The following is a 27,749-nucleotide window of genomic DNA, read 5'->3' as shown; positions in this document are numbered from 1 at the left end:
AAAATGTTCCACAGTTTGTGCCTTTCACATTAGAATTTCACACACACACGCACATACACATAAACACACACCCTTATATTTAAAATATTTAGGAAAAGAGAGGCAGAAAATTCCAGGGCAAGACAAAGGGAGATGCAGTACCAGAATCTAAGCATTTTTGTCAGGGCTTCTAAACAGCAAGTGAACTAACTCTATATCAAAACAAATGAAAATCCATTGAAAAATATCATTCTTGTTTTATAAAATAGAGAATAAAGACATGCTCACATTAGATTATTATAGACAATATATATTTACAAAGCTCTTGTACTGTAAACCCCACCAAACAGCCCAGAAGCTGGTACTCCTTGATTTCACCGGGATTCACTCTTGTTCTTTTCCTCCCCCTTAGGATGGTGTGTAGCTTAGTTGAGCCTTGAGAAGTCAGCTTCCTGAAACCCACCATGGTCAAAGTGAATGCTGCTTTTGTGATCTTGGTCAAAGCCTTCTAGTTCTTCCTCTTGTGAGGCTGGGAGGATCCACCTCTTCATTCCTATCTCGGTGATCTCAGGAAGTTTGGTCACGGCACATAACAAGTGTCTAAAACCATTGTCCACGCTCCTGAAAAGCTGATGGCTGAAGGCTAATATCCAGCTCGGTTAACTCTTTGAGGAGCCACAGGTTTTGGCAGAAGATGGTCCATTCTGCATCACAGATGCTGTCATTATAGCTCAGGTCCAGCTTCCGCAGCCTGGGCAGGTGACCTGTCTGGATTACCGATGCTGAAAAACAAAATCACTCTAAATGCTAAAAGCCAAGGATACTTTCTAGTGTGACCATTTCCCACTTCCAATAACACAACACAGTTGCTCCAGGATTCGTAATGACAAGACTGATACTTAGTAATGAAATGTTATTAGCTAGCAGTTTTATTCAGGGCATCTGAAATTACTCTAGTAACAAATTTCCTTTCTGCATTTCATGTACAGCTTGAAAATGGATTTTTCTTTCTCTTTCCAAATCCCATTCCAAAGAGTGTCTTTTTTGTCGAGTTCCTGCTCTCTGCTCCACTGGAGTCCCAACTCTTACTGCAGACTTTCTCTAATTAAAGGGGAAGGGTGATGGCTCACTGGCTTTAACTCAGGACCATTTCTGAATAGTTTTCTTGCTGTTTAATGCTGTTTAACTATTCATTGCTTATTTGTTCTTCATTCAACAGTTATTTAATTGAGCACTTTCCATGGGCAAAATATGCTTGGATAATTTCTAATTCATGGGTCAATTAGAGACTTTAATACATGGATCAAGTTTTCCTTTGAATAGCACATATCACAGTACTACCCATAATGGCTCTCAATAAATAACAGTTAATGATGAAGCTAAGAAAAGGAGTTAGGAGAGACAGCCAAAGCAGACAGGACATGCTTCCCTTTTCAGCCAAAAACAGGAATGGATTACAGAGATGAGATGTGTAGAATCTCAGAGTTGGAAGGGACCTTGGAGGGCTCCTCATTCAACCTGATCAATGATCAGAGAGAAATCCCTCTCACAGCTTCTCTACTGGGGACCAGCCCAACAGAGGGCCTGAAGTCCCTCTTCAGGTTGCCCCAACAGAGGGAAGCAACTCTCAGCAGGAGGAAGCCATGCCTCTAGGCCCTATCTGACTTTCCCCACTGCCCACCTCAGCCTGCTGGGAACCTCAGCTCCTTCCTCGTGCCAACCATGCAGTGTTGGACAACAGTCAGGTCCCCTCAAATGTCCCCCCTATAGGCTTCAACACGCCCTGGTCCTTCAATCATTCCTCACACATCATGGCTTCCACACCAAGTGGGATGCTCCATCCCCATCATTTTCATCATCCCGGTCAGGACACTCAACAGCTGCATTTGGTCCCTAGGTGTTCATGTTGATCGTGTCCCTTCCTATCTTTCTGTCTCAGAACATTACTCACCATGTTCTCAAGACCTAGCTAAGTGTTAAAGATAATGTGCATGCTTTTTCCCTTTAGAAAATTTTCTATTACAGACATTTTCAAACATATAAAAAGTAGATGGAATAGGAGTGAGAACTCCCATGTTCCCATTAATCAGCTTCAACGCTATTTTCATTACACTGATCTTGGCTCATCCAGTCCCCTTCCCCTAATTTTTGTTTGTTTGTTTTTTAGTATTTTAAAGCAAATCTCAGACATTGTTTTACCTTTCCTATACTACCTGAATTTTCCAATGATGTGAGTACTCTGTTTATTATATTTTAGTATTTTATATGCGTTATATTTTTTAAAATCTGGGTAATAGTATCATAGGTCATGAAAATACTATTTTTGTAGCTTACTATATGAAAAAAAACCAATGCTGTTATTTACAAAAGAATAAAACACAAACTACTAGGGATTAACAAATTCTTAAAGTTTCTATTAGAAATAATCAAAACAGTTAAGTGACAATGCTTAAAGCCACACACAGCAATACTTATCATTGACTAAAAATTGAAAGAACAAAAAATACCCTTGACAAAATGTAAAAGTATAAATTTGACCTGAGGAAGAAAACCTGGTAGTAAAAATTAAGAAACAATATATAATGGCTGGAGCTATGATTAATAAAATATGATGCAGACCAAAAAAATAAAAAATTGAAGAAGCAAATTTTAATAACTTTAAATGAAATAATTTAAATATGTTTAATGGTGTCCAGGTCAGGAAAACAAAAAAAACCAAAGGCTTATTCTTTGAGAAGATTGGTAATATTGATAAACCTCTTGTGGTAATCAGAATTCTAAGGTGACCCCAAGATTTCCACCCTAATTCCTAGGACTGTGTATATGATGGGTTCCCATGATTGGGTTATATTACATGGCACACCTGAGTTTAAGAAACGCAGACCCAAGCGAGGTTAACCTACTCACAGGAGCCCTTTAAAAGCAGAGAATTTTCTCCAGCAGGTGGTTGAAGAGGAAGGAGGTCACAGAAGAAGTAGTCAAAATGATTAGGAGACATTAACGGGATTATAAGAAAACAACTTTATTTCCATAAATTCAACCTAAGTAAAATGGGCCAATTCCTTGGAAGACACAAAGTACCAAAACTCAAGAAGAAAAAGATAACCTGAATGGTGCTATATCTATTTTTTAAACTGAATTTGTAATTTAAACCTCCTCACAAAGAAAACTCCAAGTTTAGACAGGTTCAGTGGTCAATTCTATAAAGTTTCAAGTTAATGAAAAAATAATACCAAGTCTACAAAATCTTTCCAGGAAATAGAAGAGGCAGGAACACTTGCCAACTCATTTTCTGAGGTCATTATTACCCTGATACCAAAGCCAGACAAAGATATTACAAAAAAACTAGTAGGCAATTACCTCTCGTGAACATAGCCACAAACATCCTCAACAAACCATCTTCAATTCATTATAAGAAATCTAGCCAGGTTAGGATTCCTTTACCTGATAAAGGGCACATCTACAAAACACAAACAAAAACCTATAGCTAACATTATACTAAATGGGAAAGACTGAGTGCTTTCCCCCCAATATCAAGAACAAGGCAGGGATGTCTGCTCTCACCTCATTCAACACCTACTGGAAATCCTAACCAGTTAAATAACCAAGAAAAAGGAATAAAAGGTATAGAGACTGGACAGGATGAAATAAAGCTGACTCTAATTATAGATGACATGATTGCCTACGTAGAAAATCCTACAGCATCTACCAAAAATCTCATAGAACTAATAGATGAGTTTAACAAGGTCTCAGTATAAAATGTCAATATATGAAAATCAATTGTATTTCTACATACTAGCAATGACCAATTGGGAATCAAAATTTAGAAACCAGTACCATTTATAATAGCACCAAAAAATTAAATACTTAGATATAAATTTAACAAAGTATATGCAGGATCTGCATGGTAGAAACTACAAAACACCAATGCAGTAAATCAAAGAGGACCTAAATAAAAAGAGAGATATACTGTGTTCATGGATAGGAGTGCTCAATATAGTTAAATGTCATTTCTCCCTGCATTTACCTATAGATTCAATGCAATCCCAATCAAAATTCCAGAGGGATTTTTTGTAGATATTGACTAGCTGACCCTAAAATTTATATAGAAATGTCAAGAAACTAGAATAACCAAAATGATTTTGAAAAAGAAGAACAAAGTCAGAATGCCCATGCTACCTGATTTCAAGGCTTACTATAAAGCTTTAGTAATCAAGACAGTATGGTATCAGTAAAAGAATAGATGCATAGACCAATGGAACAGAACAGACCAAAAATAGACCCTCACAAACTGGCCAATTGATTTCTGACAAAAATGCGAAGGCAATTCAATGAGTCTTTTCAATTAGTGGTGCTTGAATAATTGAGCTGTCGTATGCAAAAATCTTTTCAGCCCATATCTCATGCCTTGTACAAGAATACTCAAAATGGATAATAAGTCAAAATGTAAAATATAAATGTAAACCTTTTAGAAGAAGATCTAGGAAAAATCCCTGAGAACTTGGGTTTTGCAAAAAGTTCTAAGATGCAACACAGAAAGCTCTATCCATCAAATTAGCAAATAGACAAATAGATCTTTATCAAAACTGAAAGTCTTGGGACTTCCCTGGTGGTCCAGTGGTTAAGACTCTGCACTCCCAATGCAGCGGGCCAGGTTTGATCCCTGGTCAGGGAACTAGATCCCGCATGCCACACTAAAAGCTCCCTCACGCTGCAACAAAGGTCCCGCATGCTGCAACTAAAACCCGGCACAGCCAAATAAATAAATATTAAAAAAAACAAACAAACACTGGAAGTCGTGCTGTGCAAAAGATACTGTTAAGGGGTTGAGAAGACAAGTTACAGACTGAGAGAAAATATTTGCAAGCTATAGACCTGCTAAAAGACTTGTATCCAGAAAATCTAAAGAACTCTCATTAAGAAGAAAACAAACTATCTAGTGTTTTAAATTAGGCAAAAGATTAGAACAGACACTTCATCAAGGCATATATGCAGTTTACAGATAAACACAGATAAACACATAAACACATAAAAACATGCTCACTGTCATTAGGGAAATGCAAAATAAAATCACAATGATTTGTCCACATCTTCTAATTACAGTGTTTGGCCATAACACTTGCTTTGAAAACACATATTTGTTCCAACTAGATTGAAATATCAGAGAACAGTGTGAACGTAACACAAATTTCTTGTTTGCTTATGCATAATTTATCCACAGGAAACAGTAGGTGAACACAGAAAACTGCACCCAGCTGAGCCAAGGTGGGTACAGGCGTAAGCAAAATCCACACATGCACACACCTCTCAAGGACAAGGAGCCCCACCCCTCCACATCCAGTGTTCCAACTTTCTATTCTACATCAGTTAATCCTCCTTCTTCCACCACCATATCTATGTCTATCTTCTTTTTTTTTTTTTTCTTCTTTTTTTTTTTAATGTTTGGCCGCACCTTATGGCTTGTGGGATTTTAGTTCCCCAACCAGGGGTCGAACCCTCGCCCCCGGGAGTGAAAGCGTGGAGTCCTAACCACTGAACCGCCAGGGAAATTCCTCCATCTCCTTTTATGAAACACTCTCCACTGTCTTTTTGGTTTCAGAATTGCCCTTATCTGTTTTAACAAGCTCTCTCCTAAGCAGATGTCAGGGAGCAGGGAAGATGCGCAGAGGGCTTAGCTCCAGGCCTCGCTGCCTTCTCCACCTCCCTTGTCCTGGACTGCCAGAGCAGGCGCACTGGGCTCTGAGTGCCAGGACTGCTTTGGATGGAACCAGTAGGTAAAACCCAGAAGAGCCACGTCCTCTGTCACCAGGGAACAGCTGCTCAGCCTCAGCACCTGAAGGGACGTTGAAAGCTTTAGCGTTTCCAGGAGCAGCCAACACACTTATTCCAAGAAAGGTTGACTATTTCCAGAGCAGGGAGGTGAACGCAGGCTTCAGCTGAAATTGACAGTGATAAGAATAGCAATAATTTAGGTTTCCTTAGAGGCCATAAGCCTTGAATTTGAGGAACCTAGGCTAGGGCAACATATTTCTATCAGTGAGGTTAAGACAGTTGTAGAGACCGTTTCTCCTGCCTGAAATTCATGGCCTCAATTTATGTTGTCTATTTTTATTGGGGAGAAATGTTGGAAACTTTAGAAAAGTAAAACTTGATTAAATGGGGACTTCCCTGGTGGCGCAGTGGTTAAGAATCTGTCTGCCAATGCAGGGGACGTGGGTTCAAGCCCTGGTCAAGGAAGATCCCACATGCCGCAGAGCAACTAAGCCCGTGCGCCACAACTACTGAGCCTGTGCTCCAGAGCCCGCGAGCCACAACTACTGAGCCCCCGTGCCACAACTACGGAAGCCTGTGCGACTAGAGCCCATGCTCCACAACAAGAGAAACCACCGCAATGAGAAGCCCGCGCACCGCAACTAAGAGTAGCCCCAGCTTTCTGCAACTAGAGAAAGCCCACATGCAGCAATGAAGACCCAACGCAGCCAATAAACAAATAAAAGTTTAAAAAACTTGATTAAATGGAATTCACTATTGACTGGGATTTCTTTCCTTCACTTCACATTTAAGAGGGAGAAAGAGATGAACAGTTTTCACAGTTAGTCACGATTTCCAGAGTGTGTCCTGGTTTTACATGTCCTGGTTGCTGCTGAAATTCAGAGACAAGGCCAAACCTCCCTAGAACTCTGAAACACCAAAATGTATTTGTGTTTACTTAACTGCAGTTAACAGAGACAAAGAAGGGAAATAGTGTATATTGGAAAGATTTTTAAAGGAAATTCAAAGATTTTCTGCTTAGTTCTCGGTTTCCCCTAACATTAAAATTAACCAGAGGGCTTCCCTGGTGGCGCAGTGGTTGAGAGTCCGCCTGCCAATGCAGGGGACATGGGTTCGTGCTCCGGTCTGGGAAGATCCCGCGTGCCGCGGAGCAGCTGGGCCCGTGAGCTGTGGCCGTTGAGCCTGCACGTCCGTAGCCTGTGCTCTGCAATGGGAGAGGCCACAACAGTGAGAGGTCCGCGTACCTCAAAAAAAAAAAAAAAAAAAAAAAATTAACCAGAGCAACTTATCCACGAGGTATAGCCACTAATTACATTTTAAACTATTCTTCCTTCTTTCTAAAAAATAATATCCGTTTGAAGGGTAGATATATATTCTTTTTATAATATCTAACAAGAGCACCCTCCCACTCCTATGGTACAGAGACGTATCAATAAGAAATTGAACTTTATTTTCTCAAAGTGATGCAGAGAAATATGTATTTACTTGATTTACTTCTTTTTTTTATTGTTGATTTACTTCTTAATTCAAATTGAATTAAACAGGTCTCCCTCGACTTATAGTGGGGTTACGTCCCAATAAGTTGAAAATATCTTAAGTAAAAAATGAGTTTAATACACCTAACCTTCTGATCATCATAACTTTGCCTAGCCTACTTAAACATGCTCAGAACATTTATATTAGCCCATGGTTGGGCAAAGTCATCTAACACAAAGCCTATTTTATACTAAAATGTTGAATATCTCATGTAATTTATTGAATACCATACTGAAAGTGAAAAACAGAGTGGTTGTCTGGGTACAGAGTGATTGTTAAGTTTACCCTCGTGATGGCATGAGTATTGCACCACGTATATATTACTAGGCCGGGAGAAGATCAAAATTCAAAATTCTAAGTATGGTTTCTACTGGTGTATTGCTTTTACACCACCTTAAAGTCGAAAAGTGTGAAGTCAAACCGCTGTAAGTCAGGGACTGTCTAAAGATTTATGTCAGATGATGTAATTTTGTGTAATATCTACTTGATTATGATCCATTGATTGTGTAGCTATAATTGAAAAGAGTTGTGCCTTCTGATGGCAGAAGACACAAAGTTAAAAACAAAAGTTTATTTTAAAATATTCAACATTTTCCATCTAGGAAGTATATTTATGAAATCTCATGTTGTCCCCAAATTTATTTTTTGTGGAATTTTCCTAACAACATTAGTCTGAGCAGTGGAATGTGGGGTATGTGTGTGTGTGTGTGTGTGTGTGTGTGTGTTTACCTAGCCATTTTGGGGATTATAGCCCCCTTTGAGAAATTTGTCTGTCTGTCTGTCTGTCTATCTATCTACTAACCTGCCTATCTACTTACTGACTTACTTAACTAATACCGAAAATGTGCTTTGAAGGATGCAGTGAAGAATAAACACAATCCCTGCCCTCAAGAGGGTAACAATCTGGGAGAAGTATCAACATTAAAAAACCACACAAGTAAATACATAATTATAAATACTGATAAAGGCTATAAGGAAGATACAGGGACTTCTAATTCAGAGAGAGGCTGTCTTAAAAGGGGACATTTACACTGAGACCTGCAATCAGAGCTCCCCAGGAAAGACTGGGGGGTAGGGAATTCTAGAGGACAGGAAGGTCAAATGCAGGAGAGAGCTCGGTGATATGAAGGAACAGAAGGAAGCCAACTGAGGCTGGGTTCAGGGAGCAAGGGGGAGAGCCGCCAGGGGGCCTGTTAGATCACATGAAGGAATCTGGATTTTACCGGAGGTTCTCCAGGCAACCGCTGGCTTTTACAATAAAATTTACTTTTTTTTTTTTTTCCACACCGTGTGGTATGTGGGATCTCAGTTCCCTGACCAGGGATGGAACCTGCAACCCTGCAGTGGAAGTGTGGAGTCTTAACCACTGGACCGCCAGGGAAGTCCCCAAATTTACTTTTTAAGTAAAATTTATAGACTCTCTCCCCATAATAATATTCACAACTGGCATATATTGAGCATTTACTATGAGCCAGGCACATTTCCAAGAATTTCATATGTAATAACCTGTTTAATTCTTATAACCCTATGAGATATGATCCTATCATTCCATTTACAGACAAGGAAACTGAAGCACAGAGTTGTTAAGTACCTCAGGTCATGAGAGCCAGAGCCAGGATTTGCTTTCAGATGTCTGATCCCAGGTGCTTTGGAGCCAGAAAAATGTACCATACATTCCCCACCAACAAAAGAATTGGAATCAGTTTTAGGGAGTTCACAGCCCCCTGCCCAGGCATAACTATAGACTGACTCTCTTAAGGGAGGAGCCGTGGACCTCAGGTTAAGAGACGTACATATCCTGCTACTTTTCCCCATCCAGACACGTGGCCAATGAGATGAGCAGTGCTGGGGGAGGGCTGGGAGCAGTACATGGCAAGGACCAAGACCCTGTGGGTCGAACAGAATACTTGGGATGAAAAGGAGAGCAAGAATACCTTAAATAGAGAGTTCTTAGAATTTGGGATAAATTATATGTACTTATTTTTATTAACAGATATTAATAAATAACTACTTGTTATTTTTTATTAATAGAATGCCTCTTTTTCATTAATAATAGCCCTCTTGGGTCCATAGGACAATTCATTTTTAAGGGAGTGTCAACAAACATAACCCTTGAGGGAAGGCCAGAGAGAAGGGCTCTGTTTTCACTGTTACCCAGGAAGCACCAGAATCCAACCACACTAGTCTTGCGCATGTGTACAAAACAGAGTTAACCTAGCAGGCCTGAGACCACTATCCGTACAAAGTCCTGCTGGCAAGGTTGGCCCTTGGCTGACATCTGGGAACTTGGAAGTGTCGTCACCATTCCCTAACTTATAAGGGTGGTTCGTCGTGCCTACAGTGTTTGCGTACAAATAAGATGATTTATGCTGAACACTAGCTTTCCTTCTGTGAGTCTGGAATTTTGGTATGTGCTTCGTAGAGGGTGCCTGCATGACCAAGCCCCACTAAAAACCCTGAACTTGAAGGTTCAGACGAGCCTTCCCAGGACACATTTCAGACCATGACGTCACAACATGCTGCAGGAACGGAGCGCATCCTTGTTACTCTGCTGGGAAAGGAATCTTGCAAGCTTGGGCCTGGTTTCCTCTGGACTCTGCCCCATGCATGTTTCCCTTTGCTGATTTTGCTTTGTATCCCTTTGTTGTAATAAATCTCAGCGGTGAGATCTGTGAGTCCCTCCAGTGAATCACTGAAGCTGGATGTGGTTGAGGACCCCTGGCACCATGTGCTTAAAGTGTTGGATGCCTGGGTGGTATATTTGGGAAAATTGGGCAAAGTCCCTTTGCCTCAAAATGTCTCCCTCTACTCGCTGACAGTGCCCTCGCCCCAGCATAGGCAGAAATGTCAGATTTAGTAAATCCCTGATGTAGGCCAGGCTGTATCCATGGTCTTCAGGCACACCAAGATTCCTGACAGAGGACAACAAACCCCGTTGGGACTAGGTGCTAGGCAGCCAGCTAGGCTCACACACTAAGTAAACGCCTCCCTTTCCAGCAATTCCAAATTATACTGTACAAGTTACCAGGAATGTGAGCCTTCAGAATTGGTTATACAGCCGTCCCTCCGTATCCACAGGGGCATTGTTTCCAGGACACCCTGCAGACACCAAAATCCATGGAAGCTCAGGTCCCTTATATAAAATGGCACAGTATTTGCGTATAACCTATGCACATCCTCCCATATACTTTAAATCAACTCTAGATTACTTATAATACCTATTACAATGTAAATGCTATCTGTGTAAATTGTTGCCTGAATGAGACAAATTCAAGTTTTGCTTTTTGGAACTTTCCGGAAATTTTTTTCCAAATATTTTTGATTTGCTGTCAGTTGAATCCACGGATTTGGAACCCATGGTTACAAAGGGCCAACTGTGTACACTTTAAATTTTAAATTTACAATGCTAGAAATCATTCATGTGGCTTTGAAAGTCAGTTTCAAGAGAGCATATTTCCTGAAAGAAAGACAAATTAATACTTTACGTTGCCTACAGCTGAGCATTCATTTGTAGGCAAAGAGAGGCCTCCCCTCTCAGATGTTATGGTACCAGTGCCTGCAGGGATTTGGGGAATGCTCTGACCCAGGGCAGTAAAAGTCTCACTTTCCAAAGCACAGTTGTTGATTAACAATGGCTTCAGTGCTGGTAAAAATCAGAGCCTGCTGAGTAGTTTTTCAGAAGAGCTGCCCATCTTTCTGTTGGCAGATAAGTCCAATTCTTGAAAACTCGAGAGAAAAGGGATACCTGGGCTACTAAAACATCAACAGTGACATGTTTTAGGCAGCATCTCACAAAGGGTCTTCTGGGTGTTTGGGTCCCACAGTCTTTTTTTTTTTTTTTTGCTGTATGCGGGCCTCTCATTGTCGTGGCCTCTCCCGTTGCAGAGCGCAGGCTCCGGACGTGCAGGCTCAGCGGCCATGGCTCACGGGCTCAGCCGCTCCGCGGCATGTGGGATCTTCCCGGACCGGGGCACGAACCTGCGTCCCCTGCATCGGCAGGTGGACTCTCAACCACTGTGCCACCAGGGAAGCCCCCACAGTCTTCTTGATCAGCAAGCACAGCTCTTCCCTCTCTGACCCCTGCCCTGCCTTACGCACAATTACACACCACATACACACCAGCCATTCTTCCCAGTATGCAGCTTGGGCTCTTCTCCAAGCCTCTCTCAAGGCTAGAAGTTAAGAGCAAAGACTTTGGAGACAGAACTGGTGATTCTAATCCTGGACTTGCTACTAAAGAACTGTGTGGTTTCAGACAAGTTACTTAACTTCTCTGAACCTCAGTTTTCTCAATAAGAATAACACTACTACTTCACAGAGGCAATGGGAAGATAAAACGACTTGGTATATGTAAAGTGCCTGGTACAGTGCCTGGCACACACTAATTGCTCAATTAATGTTTGATACGATCATTCTTTTCTCAGAATATAAGTCAGAAGTACTAGAAAGGCAATGAAATCAAGAAATCAGAACAGATATCTGTGGCTAGCAGCACTGGAGTGGGGCCCTGAAGGCCCTTGCTGTGCCAGGTGTTACCCCTGCTTCACTATCTTCCTGCTGCTTTTCCTGCTTCTAGACCTTTGCCATAGTTCTTTTGAATGTGGGAAATGCAGTATCCTGGGATCTCTGTGGGGCTGGCTCACCTCCTCAGAATCTTCCAGGGCCACCAAACCCACAGTAACCCTTTGGTCACTACTACATCTCCCTATTTTCTTTTCCTCCCAGCACCCCCGTTACGTGATTTGTTTGTGTATGTGTTTGTCTTCTGCCCTCCCTCCCGAAAGGTGAGCTCTGTGTGTAGGGGCTGCTTCGTGCCCGGAGTGTGCCTCAGAGCCTGGAAACCAGAGGCACAAATGTTAGTGGAAAGACGAAAGGACAGGAGAAAGGAAGGGGAAGGGAAGGAAAAAAGGGCAGGTACTTGCTGCCGTGACTCCCTCTTCTAACGCCCCCAGCACCTTGTACTTCACCACGTATTTGGATTATTGCTGCCCCCACCAGATTGAAGCTTCTGCCTGTGAATTTCCCTCAGCCCACAGAACAGTGCCTCGAACAATTAGATGATCAATCAAACGTTGTTGGCTAAATGACCTGTAATTCCATGCCTTTGGAGCTATCGAGAATGATCAGATAAAAGAATGTTCAATTCTTTAACATCATAAGGTATAAACAGGATGTATTTTCAATTCCATCTTTTCAAACTTAAGCAGGAGAACAATGCAATTCACTACAGTTATTAAATAACCATCACCTTTCTGGGGCCATTTACCCGTGTTGGTGGCAGATCTAGATAAGAGAGTCTAATCCCTCTGTTGTACTAGCGTTAACAATTCAGATCCTCTAGCACTTTATCCTCCTCTGAGCAATAAGATGAGACAGGACGTTCGTGTTATTCAGTTGTAGCATGGGAAATTCATTATTTGGAATCTGGTGGATTGGTAATTCAGGAGTGTCTCCACGGGTAGGACATTCATAAGAGGATGGTGACACTTCACAGTCTCCACCTGGAGCCCAAAAAGGGATGGTTTACTACTTTAAAATCTTCATGAAAGCCTTGAACTCTTCTCATTTTCCCCAACTGAGGGATAAGAGTCTAAGAAATAACTTAGCAGGGCTAAAAATCAATATTAGACCTAAAGACCTATTTTACTGTTTTTCTCCCCCAGTTGTACTAAAAACAACAACAAAAAATTCTTTTTCTCGTCCTTTATTGATTGATTCATTCAATCAATCACATTCTCAACAAGCATTTACTGGCTGCCAACTATGTGCCAGACCCTGTGCATGAGCAACAGAAAGATACTGAAAAAAAAAAAAAATCCCTACGCAGGAGGAGCCCGTAGTACGGAGGGAGAGCAGAGCACGGCTGGTGTGCACGAGCGTCAGCACACATGCTGTGGCTGGAGTAGCCAATGCGGGGAAGGAAGAGAGAATGCAGTCAGAGTGACAGAGGAGCAGGAAAACCATCTGGACTCTTGTAATAATCTAGGCATGAGGTGACAGCGGGCTGGACCAGGGTAGTAGAGGTCTAGATGGTAAGCCACGGTCAGAGTCTTGATGCATTCTGAAGGTTTATTTTGGCTGTAGGTGGAATAAAACCCTTAATCTCAAGCGTACGCTTGCTGTTTGTTCGGGGAAACTGCACTTATACATGACAGGTTACAGGACTATGTCTGTGGTAGGAAAGTAAGCGTAGTGACCTGAAGTTGTAACGTACACCCGTCATGCACCGTCCCACTGACTTTCTGTAACTTCATTTGTTTCTAAGTGCCTCGGCTTCACTTGATTAGCGAGAAAGACTCAACACCCTCCATTTTGGCTTTCCTTCTACATCCCTATTTGTAATCCACTTTGTAACAGTAACAGATCCGTTTCTAAACAGCCACATACATTCAAAAATTTTCTCCCTCAAGTGCCACATCTGTCCTTTACAGATATGTCTAGGAGGAGTTTAGATTCACCAACAATTACTGGGCACTTAATATTTGCCAAATACTATATTGGAGCCTTCACAAAACTTTTATGATGTGGTCCTTCTGGTAACTTCATAAACAGCACATCTCAAATTTGCCAGGTTTGCAAACACATGGCAAGGCTCCAAGAGTCCTCCCTCGGCTCTGCAGTACCTACTCAGCCACATCACGTCGTCGGCCATCAGCGAGCACTGGTGAAGATCCAGCCCCTCCAGATGCTCGAGCACGGCCACCCCCGGGGAGTCTTCAAACCCTCCACTCATCTCCTTGTTGCAGGAAATGTCTAGCGTCCTCAGCTCACACAAGTGTCTAAAAGCAGCATCTACAAAGAAGGTCAGAACCCCATTCTGACATATTACAAGGCGGTCGGCAGGAGAGGGGGCAGGTGTGGAGAAGGGAGACTGAGACAATATGTACACTATGTTGACAAAAGCCCAGACAGTGGGATAACTGTCCACTTTGTACCATCTACCCCTTCGGACCTGACAATGGCTTCAAATACACACTCCCTGGGATCTGCATTGATCATCAATGGTTTTGATCAAAATCTTTCAACTAATGAATCTTCCCCTGCTATCCTTGAGCATTGGTGCTGTCATAGCATTCTAGACTTATTCAAACTGCCAGGGAGAAGGATTTTACAGGCTCTAGAAGTTGAAGGGATAGATACACATTTCATTTCCTATTCTTTAATGTGGATACTCTATACAGAGTCAATTTTAACTACAGATGTCACTGAAGCTGTTCTTTTTAGCAATACCAATTCCTTCCTACTACTAAGCATAAAATAATGCTGCCATTTTCAAAAGTAAGAGAAAAATGGACAGCTTTAGTAGCACACTTATTTTGCACAGTGTCTCTCTCAGACCTAAAATATCCTGGCCTTTTCAGAGTCAGCCGTTTTAAAAGATTATTTTTGTAATCATGAAAGTACATGCTCACTGTAAAAGACTTAGAAAATCAATAAAACATGAAGAAGATTTAAATCATCCATAATCTTATTCCCCAACATAACCACTGTTTATGTTTTGTTGTATTTCCTAACAGCTTAAAAATTCCGTATAATGTAAAGTTATATACAAACTTTAGCCATTCCTAACTCACCCAGTAGTTTGACACTCTTTTGTGATAACCCACATGAATGTAACTTCAAGACTTTCAGATTTAAGGTACTTTTTAATCCCTGAGCAATACTGTTGAGACTGCCACCGATGTTTCTGTTAATAGAAAGATCAAGTACTTCAAGGTTTTGCAGCCTAAGTAGCAACTGACCTGGAAGGAAGGAAATCCAAAAGACAACTCAGTAAAGATGCAGCGTGTGAAAGTTGGGGCAGGCAGGAGGGAGGTACATCTTCATGTGACCTGGGATATAGTGAACCACTCTTTCAATTCAGGGTGAGAGAAAACACAGCCAACGTTGATTTCCAAGCTATCCAATCATGGGTGCCTTCACATGTTTTCCTGGGAAGGACTCTTCCAAATTCCACTTACCCACAAACGCCCCATCTTCTGACGTGAGGGCGTAGTCCACAAGCTCAGGCATTTGTATCTTGCTCCCTTCTCGGAATGTCCGGAGGATCAGAGGCAAGTTTCCTCCCACTTTACTGTTCCAGGACAAATTCAACTCAAGTTCAGGCAGCGCTTTAAGTGCTTCTCCTGTTACAAAATGGCCCAAAGATCAGGTTGATCGCTAATCCGCAAAGCAGGGAATTCGTTTCAAAATCAATACAGCCATTGTTTACGGAGTATTGAAGCCGGGCCAGCTACTGGTTAGATGCCAGGGAACAGGGAGGAGAAAAGGACCCAGTTCTTGCCCACTCCCAGCACGGTGAGCTTCTACAGGTACAGGCACAGCAAGTCTAGTCCCTCCAGAGTTCTGAAGCCATGCTCGTAAGCAAACGTTGTGTAAAAAAAAAAAAAAAAAAAAAAAAAAATCCACCTGTTAGTAGGGGTGGTTTTACCGAATTGTTTTCATGGTAGTAAATATTTCTACCAATCCATCTACTTTCTCTCATCCACCTTCTCCGGGGATCAGCATTGCTGAGAAGCTCGGCCAGAGGTAGAAGTGTGAAAGACTTAGAAAATAAAACATGAAGAAGATTTAAATCACCCATAATACTATCCCCCAGCGTAACCACTGTTTATATTTTGGCCAGAGGAAGATTGGTAGAAGCAAAGCAGGGCACTGGCCACCACAGAGGAAAAGCTCACTTTGACATCAAGAATATCACATACAACTGATCCAACCACTGCAGGGAGGAACCAGTAAGACAGCATCAGGCACTAGCAGCTCATAACAGTGATGCAACCTTGGGGTGGAGGAGGATACAGTGAGGGGGGTGAAACTTGACATTTCTGATACCATTTCACACAGGAAACATCTGAGGGCTACAGAGTGGAAGCTGGGAGAGAACAGGGGAAGTGTGGGGAGATCAGCCCTTAGGAATAATTTTCACTGCTTTGGGGGCAGAACAGGATGGTGAGCCACACACATGACAAAGGTGCTTTCTCAATGTCTGGAGTCAATTTTAGCACCAGTTAAGAGTGTTGGAAGGTCCACTGTGTCCAGAAGCCTCTCTTCCACCGTCCACTACTGGTCTGGAACTTCTGCCACTGGTTATTTATTCCATGGTTTCAGGTTTTTGGAGTCTAGGAGCCTCAGGTTAAAATGCAAATTCTCCAGGAGTTATAATATCATAAGCCAGGGATAAAAAGGTGTCATTTTGTATGCCGTGGCCAGTCAAAGGGGCGTGGATATGTATTGCCCTGAGGCATCCCCCAGGATCAGGGAGAAAGAGTACATGATTGTCTGCAGCGCATATGGTACTGGAGGGCCTAGGCATTTGCAATCTTGCACTAAGCAACTGTAACAGGTGCAATAATGTTGAAATGCCTCTGATTTACGTTTTCTTATCAGTAAACCATTCATTCTCCTTATACTCCATCTGCCATTAAGGCTAAGCAGAGTATGGATGATAAGATAGCCCCTCCTGGTGGAGAGGATGCAGAAGTCCTTCCAGAGAGGATAAAATCTCGGGGAGAGGGGAAAGGACACAAAACATTAGTGACAAGGGTGCAGACTCTCTCCTGGACCAGATGAGTTTAGAGTGGGTCCCAGGGCAGAAATTCCACTTCCTGGTTTCTTAAGGATGGTGGATCATGAAAAAAGATTAGATTAGTCATAGAAAATAATCTATACTTCTCTTCATGACTGAGTAACAGTATGTTAAATTTGAGACCCTGGTACACAATAACCAGCTGCTAACCAGTGGGACTAAATTGATCATGAAAAACCACAGAAAGGTAATTTTGGATGAGGGAATAGGGAAAGAAAGAATTATTGAGCGCCTACTAATGTGTCAAGCACATAGTAGGTACTTTACAGAAATGATTTAATGCTCACCATAATTTTTTTTGAGGTGGATATCACCCCTTTTCAGAGATAATAAAACTGAGGCTCAGAAAGTTAAGTATTTTGTCCATGGTCACAAAGAGAATTAGAAGTGGGACTAGGATTTGAAAGGGTCTGGCCAGCTCTGAGATGTATAACGTTTTTCCTTAGCTATAGGAAGGGTGAACCAGGAAACATCAGCTGGCCCCTATTTTCTAGGGAAGGATTAGAGAGAAGACATTGGCATAAATTTTGTTGCTTTTACAGAAATCTTTGCAGAGATTTAAATGATCAAAATACATGATCGAAATAAGAAACTTCAGACAAAAAGAAGACAGAAAAAGTATTAATTGCATCTAAAACCAGCAAGCATTCTAGATAACCCAGCATTCATAACCCAGTAAAGCAGCTGGGTTAATAGCATGACAAATTTTATCTTATGTTCTATGTTATCCAATGTTTGATATACTATAAACTAACTTAATTGAGGTTCTAGTCCTATTTAAATCATTGCTTTTAATTGGAAGATCTTGTTTTGATCATTTTTTAAAAAATAGGAATGGGAAAATAGAAGAGAGAAATACTATTTTGGAATTGGAAAAGAACTTAATTATTATCTATCCCAGCTCCTCTAATTTACAGATGAGGTAACAGACCCAAAGTGAGCAAATTCTACAGTTACTATCTCCACTTAAACTCCATGAGAACAGAGGCTTGGTCAGCCTGTTCCCTTCTCTGTCCCAGGGCTTAGCACGATGCTAGGTGCAGGTTACACAGCTCCTTAGAAGGTATACAAGAGCTCAACACAGCATCACATCATGTACAGGCAGCACTCTCATCCTCGTCCATGGGCACTTGAGGGGGTGGTGACCCAGATAATTCGCCCCTGAGGGTTTGGGTTGCAAAGATCCTTCCAGGGGAGCCATCTCTTAAGGGAAGCATTCATCATACCCTGTGCTTGAACATCATCAGCAGTAAGTCTGCATCTACCCAGCCTCAGGATTTTTAACTTGCTGACAAGATGCATTTGCTGCATGAGTAAATGAAGGGTTCTGCCTATGAAATCATCCCAGGAAATATCCAGTTCTTCCAAGTCTGGAAGAGAAGGCAGCAAAGCAAGTAGAAGGGAACACAAGAAAAAACAGATTTGCATGTGTAATTTGTGATTTGTAGTCAATAGGATCCACTGCCTGTTGCTCTGGTAAGCGGATAGAAGGAGGGTGGACTTGCTGACTTTCCACAAAGCAGGGATCTCTCAGCCGCACAACTGGAGACATTGTGACATTTACTTTACCTATTTCTTGGGACGTTTTCTATTTCTGCCAAATAACTGCACTCTGAAAATGCGGTGGTGTTTCCATAAGATTTCATAAGAACTCCTTTATTGTAGTGGAAATTGTAATTCTACTGCTAGGACTGTTACTACCACTGTCACTGTAAAGTGTATACGGGTCCTTTTATTTCGCAAACCCCCCTGACGCCCGTCACCCTGTTGTCCTATTGGACCCTCAGGCTGAAGGTCTGGGGAATACTCCGTTGGCAGGACCGCTGAGACTGAGGGTGCCCGTTACCTTTTCTTTCTTATCTTGATCACCTGGGTGTCACCACTTTATAAAGTTCCTGTTATACCTACATGGGCCAACATGTGCAGGTTTAGACACAGAAACCCTGACCAGAATCTTCTCTGAGTCTCCTCCATTGCTCACGAAAATTGAAGCTACTCTCTGTGAACAAGATTCTCAAAGGTCATCTTTATCTCCTGCAGCAACAAGACTTAAGAGTGGAAATGCCAAAGTCAGGGGGTGAAAGTGTCTTTGCTTGCTTGCTTTTAAACATCTGTCTTGAATGTTAAAATAGTGTCAGCAGTCAGATGCTGCATGGTGAGCTTCTAGAGTTACAGACATAGCAATTCCTGACCTTCCACCATTCCAAAGAAATTCTAAAAACATGCTTAGGGGGCAAAAAAATATGTTTTCTTTCTACTAACATTCAAAGCACTTTAGCAACTTCGTCTTGTTCACCACGATCCTAACTTGATAAAGTATGAAAGACTATTGAACACATTAAGAAGGAAAAAAACAGGATTCCCGGGGCCCACCGTCAAAGATTTCAATTCGGTGGGTTTGGGTTGGACTCAAGTGCCTGCATTTCCACAAGTTCTGCAAGAGATTCTGACATGTACATAGGCATTGAGAATCACAGGCATGGTGAGAGCTCCCTCGTAAGAGATCTGTCTCAAATATAATGGCATGGATTTTAATTAAAATACTCAAGGACCCCTCACTCAAAACGCAGTTCTTTTGATACCTCTGTTGGTAGACACACCTAATTTGATTCAAGATTTGATTTAAGGTATCTGAAAAAAGAGAGTTTTTAAAAAAGGTGGTGACAGTGGTGTTGGGAAGATGGTTCTTCACAACCAAACTCCTGCTACAGTGTCACAAACAGTAGTTGCATTTTTGTGTAAAACGGTGTGAGCAATAATTGCTGGTAGTGATAGTTTTCATTCCACAGATAACAACGAGATGCCCCTTTAAATTCCAAGCAGGGCTCAGTTTTATGGATGAGTATACATCCGATGCAGGAACAGGTGTGTTTCAGGGAGCTAGAGGTAATCAATAAGAAGTAAAATTGCTCAGGAAAAACAAACAAACCTCCCTCTTAAACTCGGCTCAAATCTTTGAAGCTTGAGGAAGAATCAATTAACTTGTTTAAAAAAAAAAAATAGCGTTGCATCTGCGCTTCCTGAGTTGTCTGGGCCACCCTGCAGACCTAGCACTATCAAGTGAGGACCGAGCACTTTCCCTGCTCATCCCAGCCCGAAGGCCCTCTGTGCCTCTGCACAAGGTCAACTCCATACAGACCTGGCTCCCTCACATCCGCTGTTGTTAGTCTACAGTTGTTCAAATCTAGACACTTGTCGACAGGGTTTTTGCCCAACTTCGGCGGGAACGGTTTTTTTCCTCCATCCTGGGTCTTAATTCCATTTCTGAAGTGATAGTCTTAGCTGTATTATAAAAATAAAGAAAAATGTGCTGTGAATGACAGAGTGTATTAAAAGATGCATAATGATCACCATAAGACAAGTGAGAAGACGGACAACAACCCTGAACTGGTCCCTTGTGAAACCTCACCTCAGAAGGGGACAAAACCTGACCTCTGTTCCTGCGGTCGGTGCTCAACACTGGCCGCTCCAGTGACCCGTTTCCTACAAAGGAGCCTGAGGAACTCAGTGGCTTTTCTTTCCTGGCCTGACCTGGGCTTCTTGCATGTAGATGGAGCTTTGCTCCTGGACAAAGAGGTAAACTTGGGCTTCCCTGGTGGCGCAGTGGTTGAGAGTCCGCCTGCCGATGCAGGGGACACGGGTTTGTGCCCTGGTCCGGGAAGATCCCACATGCCGCGGAGCGGCTGGGCCCACAAGCCATGGCCGCTGGGCCTGCGCGTCCGGAGCCTGTGCTCCGCAACGGGAGAGGCCGCAGCAGTGAGAGGCCCGCGTACCGCAAAAAAAAAAAAAAAGAGGTAAACTTGTTATTACAGCGTTTAAGACAGCGCTGCTGGAAGGATGCACAAACATCTTTGGTGAATGTAATGCTGGGGGTATGCCCAGGCACTGGCCTCCTAACCAGACAGGTGAGGAAGGGGAAGCACTGCAGTCACCACTGATGAGCCTCAGATGGCTAAAGAGAGCGAGTGAAACCCTTGCTGCTCATTTCCTAGACCCCTCAATTGACACATCCGGAGAGAGTAGTCCCTGGGAGAGCTTTTGTATTTTCTCAACTCCTGCCAGAGAATACACTCAGAAAGCCTCATGTGTCCTCGTTATTAGGGACTTTTTAAGTGGCACCCTTACCAAGTTCCACTGTAATAATACCACACTACATGATATAACTACAACTTTTTTTTTAAAAATAGGATTTACTTTTTTAAAAAAATAATTAATTAATTAATTAATTTATTTTGGGCTGTGTTGGGTCTTCATTTCTGTGCGAGGGCTTTCTCTAGTTATGGCAAGCGGGGGCCACTCTTCATCGCGGTGCGCGGGCCTCTCACTATCGCGGCCTCTCTTGTTGCGGAGCACAGGCTCCAGATGCGCAGGCTCAGTAGTTGTGGCTCACGGGCCTAGTTGCTCCACGGCATGTGGGATCTTCCCAGACCAGGGCTCGAACCCGTGTCCCCTGCATTAGCAGGCAGATTCTCAACCACTGCACCACCAGGGAAGCCCATCACTATAATTTTTAAAAGTTAAATAAGTAGGCACTCTATAAAATCATAGCTTTTTATTTTTGAGTGCCTACTATGTACCAGGGCTTTACCTACTGAATGTGTCAACATTTAAGACACACGTGAAACACATCATACTTTTGTAAAGAAAAATGAATAGGCATGTATTGACAGTGACTTTAAAGAGGTTTTGCAAGTGAAAATGCACAGTTAAAAACACATGCAAAGAGTATACTGGAATCCAATAGGAAAGCATAAATTCTGAATGTGCAGTAATACTCTACTACCCCTGACAAAATGTATACAACCACATAGCAAAAAAGAAATATATTAGTACCAGTGGAAATGAAAAGATGATGGCATGACAGCAGTAGTAAATTTAGACTAAAATATTAGCAGGATAATAAAAATTCCCCCTCTCCTCCACAGTGTGTCTGGTGGCTTGCTATTTTTGATTTGTTTTGTTTTGTTGCTTTGTTTTGTTTTGTTTTCTTGGTGGCTTGCTATTTTTAAGAAAACCACCTACAGGCTGTACATCTTTGCGGGGATAGTTGGTGTTGTCACATTCTACCAGTAGGAGGCAGCATCATCCACCTACCATTTACCTCTTCATTTTGGCCTTCAATTTTTATTATGGTACATTGGATACAAGGTATTTTGTTTTGGGTAGGGTTGCCAGATTTAGGAAAAATAAAAATAGCACGTCCGATTAAACTTAAACTTCAGGTAAACAAGGAATCATTGTTTAGTAAAAGTATGTCCCAAATATTGTGTGTATTTTTTCTGGCAACCCTAATTTGGGGTGAGGAGAGTTGTGGATGGAGGATGTGAGTACAGGGCACTTTGTGTAAACTTAATGCAAAGAGTCACAAGTACACTATTTCATAGATTTGGAAACTGAGACTCAGAGAGACTGTTAAGTAGTAAGCAGCAGAGGCAGAATTTGAACCCAGAGCAATTGACTCCAAAGCCCATTATGTGCAGGTGCTTTTTAAAACTTTTGTTCTTAAAAAAATTTTCTCTGCATTGTATCTTATTGCTTTCTCTTTTTTTTTTTTAGCTTTTTGTCTCCATAGGCTCAACCTACAATCATGCTCAAGTTCCAGCCTCAACAAACCTTCTTTTTCTTTGTTTTCTCCTCAAACCACTGTTCTGTCAATCATTTCCTTTACTGTCAAATGTTTGGAAAGAATGGTTTGTATTTGCTGACCCCACTTCTTCACCACAGTTACCAATTAACCCTCTACATTCTGGTTGCCACACTGGCCTAGCCAAATAAATTGTTTCTCAGGGGTCACCACCAATGACCTACGTATGGTCAGGCCATTCAAGATGGCTGTTCTCTTGCTCTCCATCCATCCCCTGTTCCACCAGGCCCTGCTTCACTCACATGACTCTCCAATCCTCTTAATTATAGGGCTTAATCAGTAACTGCCTGCCGTGCTTGCCCCCTGCCCCTACTGCTGGTTTCCGTGGTAACTGATGAGCCCACCTGACATCAGTCCCCCTATAAATGGTAGCCTCCTTCTCCACCAAGTAGTGGAGGTTGTTGCCATGTCCTGTCTGCTGCCGGCCATCCGTGGAAGGAGTGTTGCTCCAGGACCTTTGTGTAAGATGCCCCTTAACCAATGAGCTTTGATGTCTCTGTTGTTGTCTCCAGGCTTTTTCTTTGGTCTCAAGGCTGAGCAGCTACAAGATTTGCAGGCTGGTGGGGTGCGGTCCACCAACCAACCAGTTGACAGATTCAGAAATCGCTTCTCAGACCACAGCCTACTTGGGCACTCTGTAATATTTACATGATTGGCAAGTCCAAGGCAGCACAACGGGAAAACCTGGTTCAACTCGTGGGTCCATCAGGTAAGCAAGTCACTTAACTTCTCTGAGCCTTGGTTTACTCATCTATAAAATAGAAATTATAATTCCTGCCCGGTTCATTTCTCAGGAGCATAGTGACTTAAAGTTACTGAGGCCTCCCAGGAAGATGGGACTCTGCAATGCCTTTTACATCAGAGGCACTTTGTAAACATTTGTTGAACGAGCAAATAACTGAATGAATGAATGAATATTAGTTTTACAGTTCCTCAATAACCAAAATAAATCAAGATGACAAATCTTTATCAAACCACCTAAGTATAAATATGAGTACCAGTTTGTGAGGCCCCTGGACATCTCCTTACAGGCCATATATTTCTTTTTTTTAATCTATAAACCCCTTCCTTCAAAAAATATCTTATGTCATACCTCATTATATAAAACAGACGAGTCAGAGCTGCTACAGGTTGGCTGAGGAGGGAGGGCTGGCACTCCATGGAGGGTGCAAAGTGACCACACGTAAGCAGCTCCATGGAGTGACTCGGGGCCTTTTCTGGCGGCTTTACTGCTGAACCGAGCTCTTGCTTCTCCAGGTGATTCTGTGAGCCAAGCAGTATCTTCTCATTAGGTTCCTTTCCAAGCTAAACCTGTAGGGGCTTGTTTCCGTTGTTTACAACCAAGAATCCCGATGCTTTCATAAAACACTTTTACATGTTTGTAACATGGGTGATGCTGTACAGGGAACCAAGGTAACAAGTTCCTGTTGCCAAGGAGCTACCTGTCTGATGGAGCAGACAAGAAAGCCACAGAGGGTCCAAAGTCCAGTGGGTGCGTCTTGGGAAGCTTCCAGGTGAACGTGGTAGATAAATTGCACCTTAAAGGGTGAGTGAAAGTCAGCCAGGTGGGTGGACATGAGAGAGGAATAAATGGGGGAGGGGTGCAGAGGGAGGATGCCACAAGGGTAGGTCTTTCTAGGCACAGGTACCCATTTCAGGGGAATGTGGCCAGTTCAGGAGAGAGTCAGTCAGAATGTCAGGAGTAGAGGATGAACATAAGATTGGGGGGAAGGCAAAGGTTGTGAAGAGATATTCAACTGATCACAAACACCTTGAAGACCATGCTTGCGAGTATAGACTTTCTCTTCAAGGCAGGAAAGACTCAGTGAAAGATTTTAAACCGGTGAGAGACACCACAGTATCTGTGGTTTAGAAAGAGCACCCGGTAGCAGTGTGGAGGACAGACTGGCCACAGAGCAAGACCAGGAGCAGAGAAACCAGGGAGAAAGCTGTGGCAGTGGTCCAGGCAAGAGACGATGAAAGCCAGGACAGCAGCGGAGAGAAGGAACGAGGTCCCAGAGCTGTTCGGAGGACAGAATTCACATGACTCCAGGGGCCACTGGACTTGGGGAGAAATGGAAATGGAGAAGCCATGCATGGTGTTGCCCAGCTGGGGTAACCAGCTGACTGGTCTTGCGCAGTTAATTTAATCATGGTTGTGGGTATCCATGAACCATGTTCCTGAAGCTCCAAATCATACTTTAGAACAAATATCAACAACTTTCTGACTGCCCTCTTTTAAAGGTAGACTTCTTAATTTTCTACTTCCAAAAATGCATTCAATCTGCTTACAGGTAAAATGATATTTTTGGTATTTGGTGCAAATAATCTGACGGACATGAGGGTAAGTTTAAATGAAACAAGATTGGCCATGGATTGGTAATTGTTAGAGGGAGGTGGTCTTGGGGACTCATACTGTTCTCTCTTCTTTTGTATATGTTTGCATAAAAAGTTTAAAGTGTTTTAAAAATACATTTAATCTAATAATATAGTGACGGCATTGTATATGACATAACTTTAGAGAGAGATTTAGCAATATTTTCATAACCCTTGTATTTGTCACCTCTGTTCTGGGAATGTGTGCTAATTAGCTGAAACAGACTAAAGCAGAAAATAGGGGAGAGGGGAAGCCAAAGATATTCACTAAAGGGCAGAAAAGGAACCTAAGTAATTATGGCATAGGCATGTAATGGAATATTATGCCACTGTCAAAATTAGCATATGAACATCACGTAACAATATGAGAACTGAGCAGTATAATAATATGTCTCAGTAGGATCACAGCTCCGTGTCAGATGAAGCGGGCTTTATAAGCTCTTATAACCATACAAAGTACGTCCGTTTGGCCCCAGCTACCTCTCTGACTGGTCTACTACTCATCCTCTCTCCATCTCTCATCCTGCTTCAGCATGCCTAACCTCCTGGCTTGCTCTCAAGCACTCCAGGCTCACTCCCATCTTGGGCCTTTGCATTTACGCATCCCTTTGCCTGGAAAACTACTCCCACAAACACCTGTGTAGCTGGCTTCATTCATTCTACGTGGCTGACTTTCAGATCTCAGCTCAAATGCCACCGAATCAGAGACTCCTTCCTTCCAACCACATCTAAAATAGCACCCCCAGCCCATCATTCTCTGTCTCCTCAGCCTACTTTGTCTTCATATGACTTATCACACTGAAATTATATCTGCTTTTGGTTCTTTATGTACGCAAATGTTCTCTTTTTCATGGCTGTCCTTCTAATAAAAGTGATTGGCACAGATGCTCAGTGTTTGACTTGTTGGTTGACCATAAATGCATGTATAGGAATAAAAGGCTGAAAAGAATCTTGAAGAAATGACCATTTGTGTTAGAATGAAAGGAAAGAGGGTATTTTTCTCTAAACCTTTCTGCAACATATTACTTTTGATAATTTAAAAAGAAAGTGAGGGGAATTCCCTGGCGGTCCAGTGGTTAGGACTCCACGCTTCCGCTGCTGGGAGCCTGGGTTCAATCCCTGGTTGGGGTCCCGCAAGCCGTGTGGCATGGCCAAACCTAAAAAGTAAAATGAGCAAATTATTTAAAGCATTTAACAAAATAAATGTTTAGAACAGACTCATCATGTTAGGTTTCGGTGTCTCGTCGCTGGGTCGAAAAGCAGTTGTTTTAAGGTCATTGCTCTCTTTTCTGTTTTCAGCTTTGGGGGACCTGAATTTTGACCCCCTGATGCATTTGTTGACAAATAAAGTCTGGGGTTTAGTTTCTCCATCTGAGGAACTCTTGTTCCCTGTTTGACTCATGGACAAGTTGAAGGGGGTCTTTCTCAATAAGCTATCTTCCTGTGGTTTTCTGTTTTCTAGGATTTCAGAAGAAAACAAGAGTCTGTCAAGCCTGTGTGAAATCCTAACTTCCCTACACCTGTCTTTATTTCCCCCTTACTTTCTGTTTTTCTTGCTGGTAGTGTTTAACGTAAAAATGAGAATGATGCAACCCAGGGTCCTGGAACTAACAGATGATAGCAGATAGAAATCCAAAGCAAATTTGAGTTTTAAACTTTGCCCTATTTTATTGTGAGATACAATTCATTAAACACCACTTTGGCAAGTGCATTAAATGTGTCAATACTTTTAAAATTTCAACAGTCAGTTAAAGTTACCTTCCGGGAGAGAGAGTGTCAGAGCACTTGGCATGCCTCTGAGCTGTCTGGGCGACAGTTTTGCAAAGGGCCAGAGGAGTCTGCTTCCAGGGACCCCAGTCGCATCTCCTGGCTTACCGTTTCTTTTTCTCTTGGCATTCTCACCTTCTCTACTGCAGCCCTTCACCCACACCCCATAAAAACTCATTGGCAGTAAAGAATTAATTCACTCCATAAACAGAACTCACTGTTCTCGATGCTAAGAGATTCAATGATAAACAAGACACAGCTCATGTCGCTGAAGTCTTAACCTGGTGGAAAGATGGTTACACTGGAGCAAGGGCTGTCAGGGAGGAGAGACCCACGTCGTCAGGGAACCCACAGTTGGACCAAGCCTGTCTTGGAGCACAGCCTTTGAACAATGAGTGGCATCGCCTGGGTTTTGAAGAACTGAGGTAGCTAAAAAGAGGAGAGAGGGGGAAGTGTCCCAGGAAGAAAAATCAGGCTCAGAAACTTCCAGGTATGAAGATCTAAAGGAGCCTGGGGTTGCCTCTAGGAGTGAATTCTGGTTTGCCTGGAGCAAGAATGGAGGATGGAGGTTAGGGGTAGTTCTGGTATGATTTGAGGCTCAAGATTCAGAAGGGTCAATCTATGAATCCCTCTGGGGATTTGCTTACATTTTAAGGGAGGGTTCAAGACTTAAAGGGATGAAACTATAAATGGAATTTTAGATTCTGTTAATAAAATTTAGATTCTGTCCTTAGGCTAGGGCCTAATAGGTATTCTTAAAGTTACAATGTTCATGGCTTCCTCCCTATAAAATAGGTCTTACAATGTTCCAGAATGGTTCAAGAAACATTTTGCACGAGGGGATCCTCAAAATGACTTTGCAGAGCCCACCTCCCTGCTTGGGGGATGGAATGTTCCATATACCCGGAGTACTATTTTAGAAGTCACAACTGGGCATCCTTTTTTTTTTTTTCTCCAACCTAGAAGCAGGATCCGGCCCACCAGGTTCACGCAGGAACAGACAGCAATGGAACCAGACAGGTGTCCCAGCCACAGCCCCGTAGCTGACGGAGCCTCAGTAGGGTGGGTGGGAAAGAGAGACCTTCAGCT

At 42.5% G+C, this 27,749-nt stretch overlaps 1 protein-coding gene across 1 annotated transcript; it reads right to left on the bottom strand.

Annotated features, from left to right (window-relative positions):
• Nucleotides 1-404: 404 nt before the first annotated feature.
• Nucleotides 405-26,295, bottom strand: LRRC31 (leucine rich repeat containing 31). Its single transcript, XM_027123468.1, is given in 13 exon segments — nt 405-584; nt 586-761; nt 5,761-5,850; nt 5,853-5,915; nt 10,871-11,032; nt 13,286-13,291; nt 13,915-14,079; nt 14,862-15,029; nt 15,249-15,413; nt 20,013-20,102; nt 20,105-20,155; nt 25,530-25,541; nt 26,112-26,295. Coding segments are annotated over 13 exon segments (1,512 nt in total).
• Between the last annotated feature and the right edge of the window lie 1,454 nt (nt 26,296-27,749).

The sequence above is a fragment of the Aethalodelphis obliquidens genome, unplaced genomic scaffold (genome assembly GCF_003676395.1).
Source record: "Aethalodelphis obliquidens isolate GAN/ISIS:26980383/991018 unplaced genomic scaffold, ASM367639v1 scaffold1, whole genome shotgun sequence".
Taxonomy (NCBI): Eukaryota; Metazoa; Chordata; class Mammalia; order Artiodactyla; family Delphinidae; genus Aethalodelphis; species Aethalodelphis obliquidens.
This window is presented reverse-complemented; position numbering and strand designations above follow the sequence as displayed.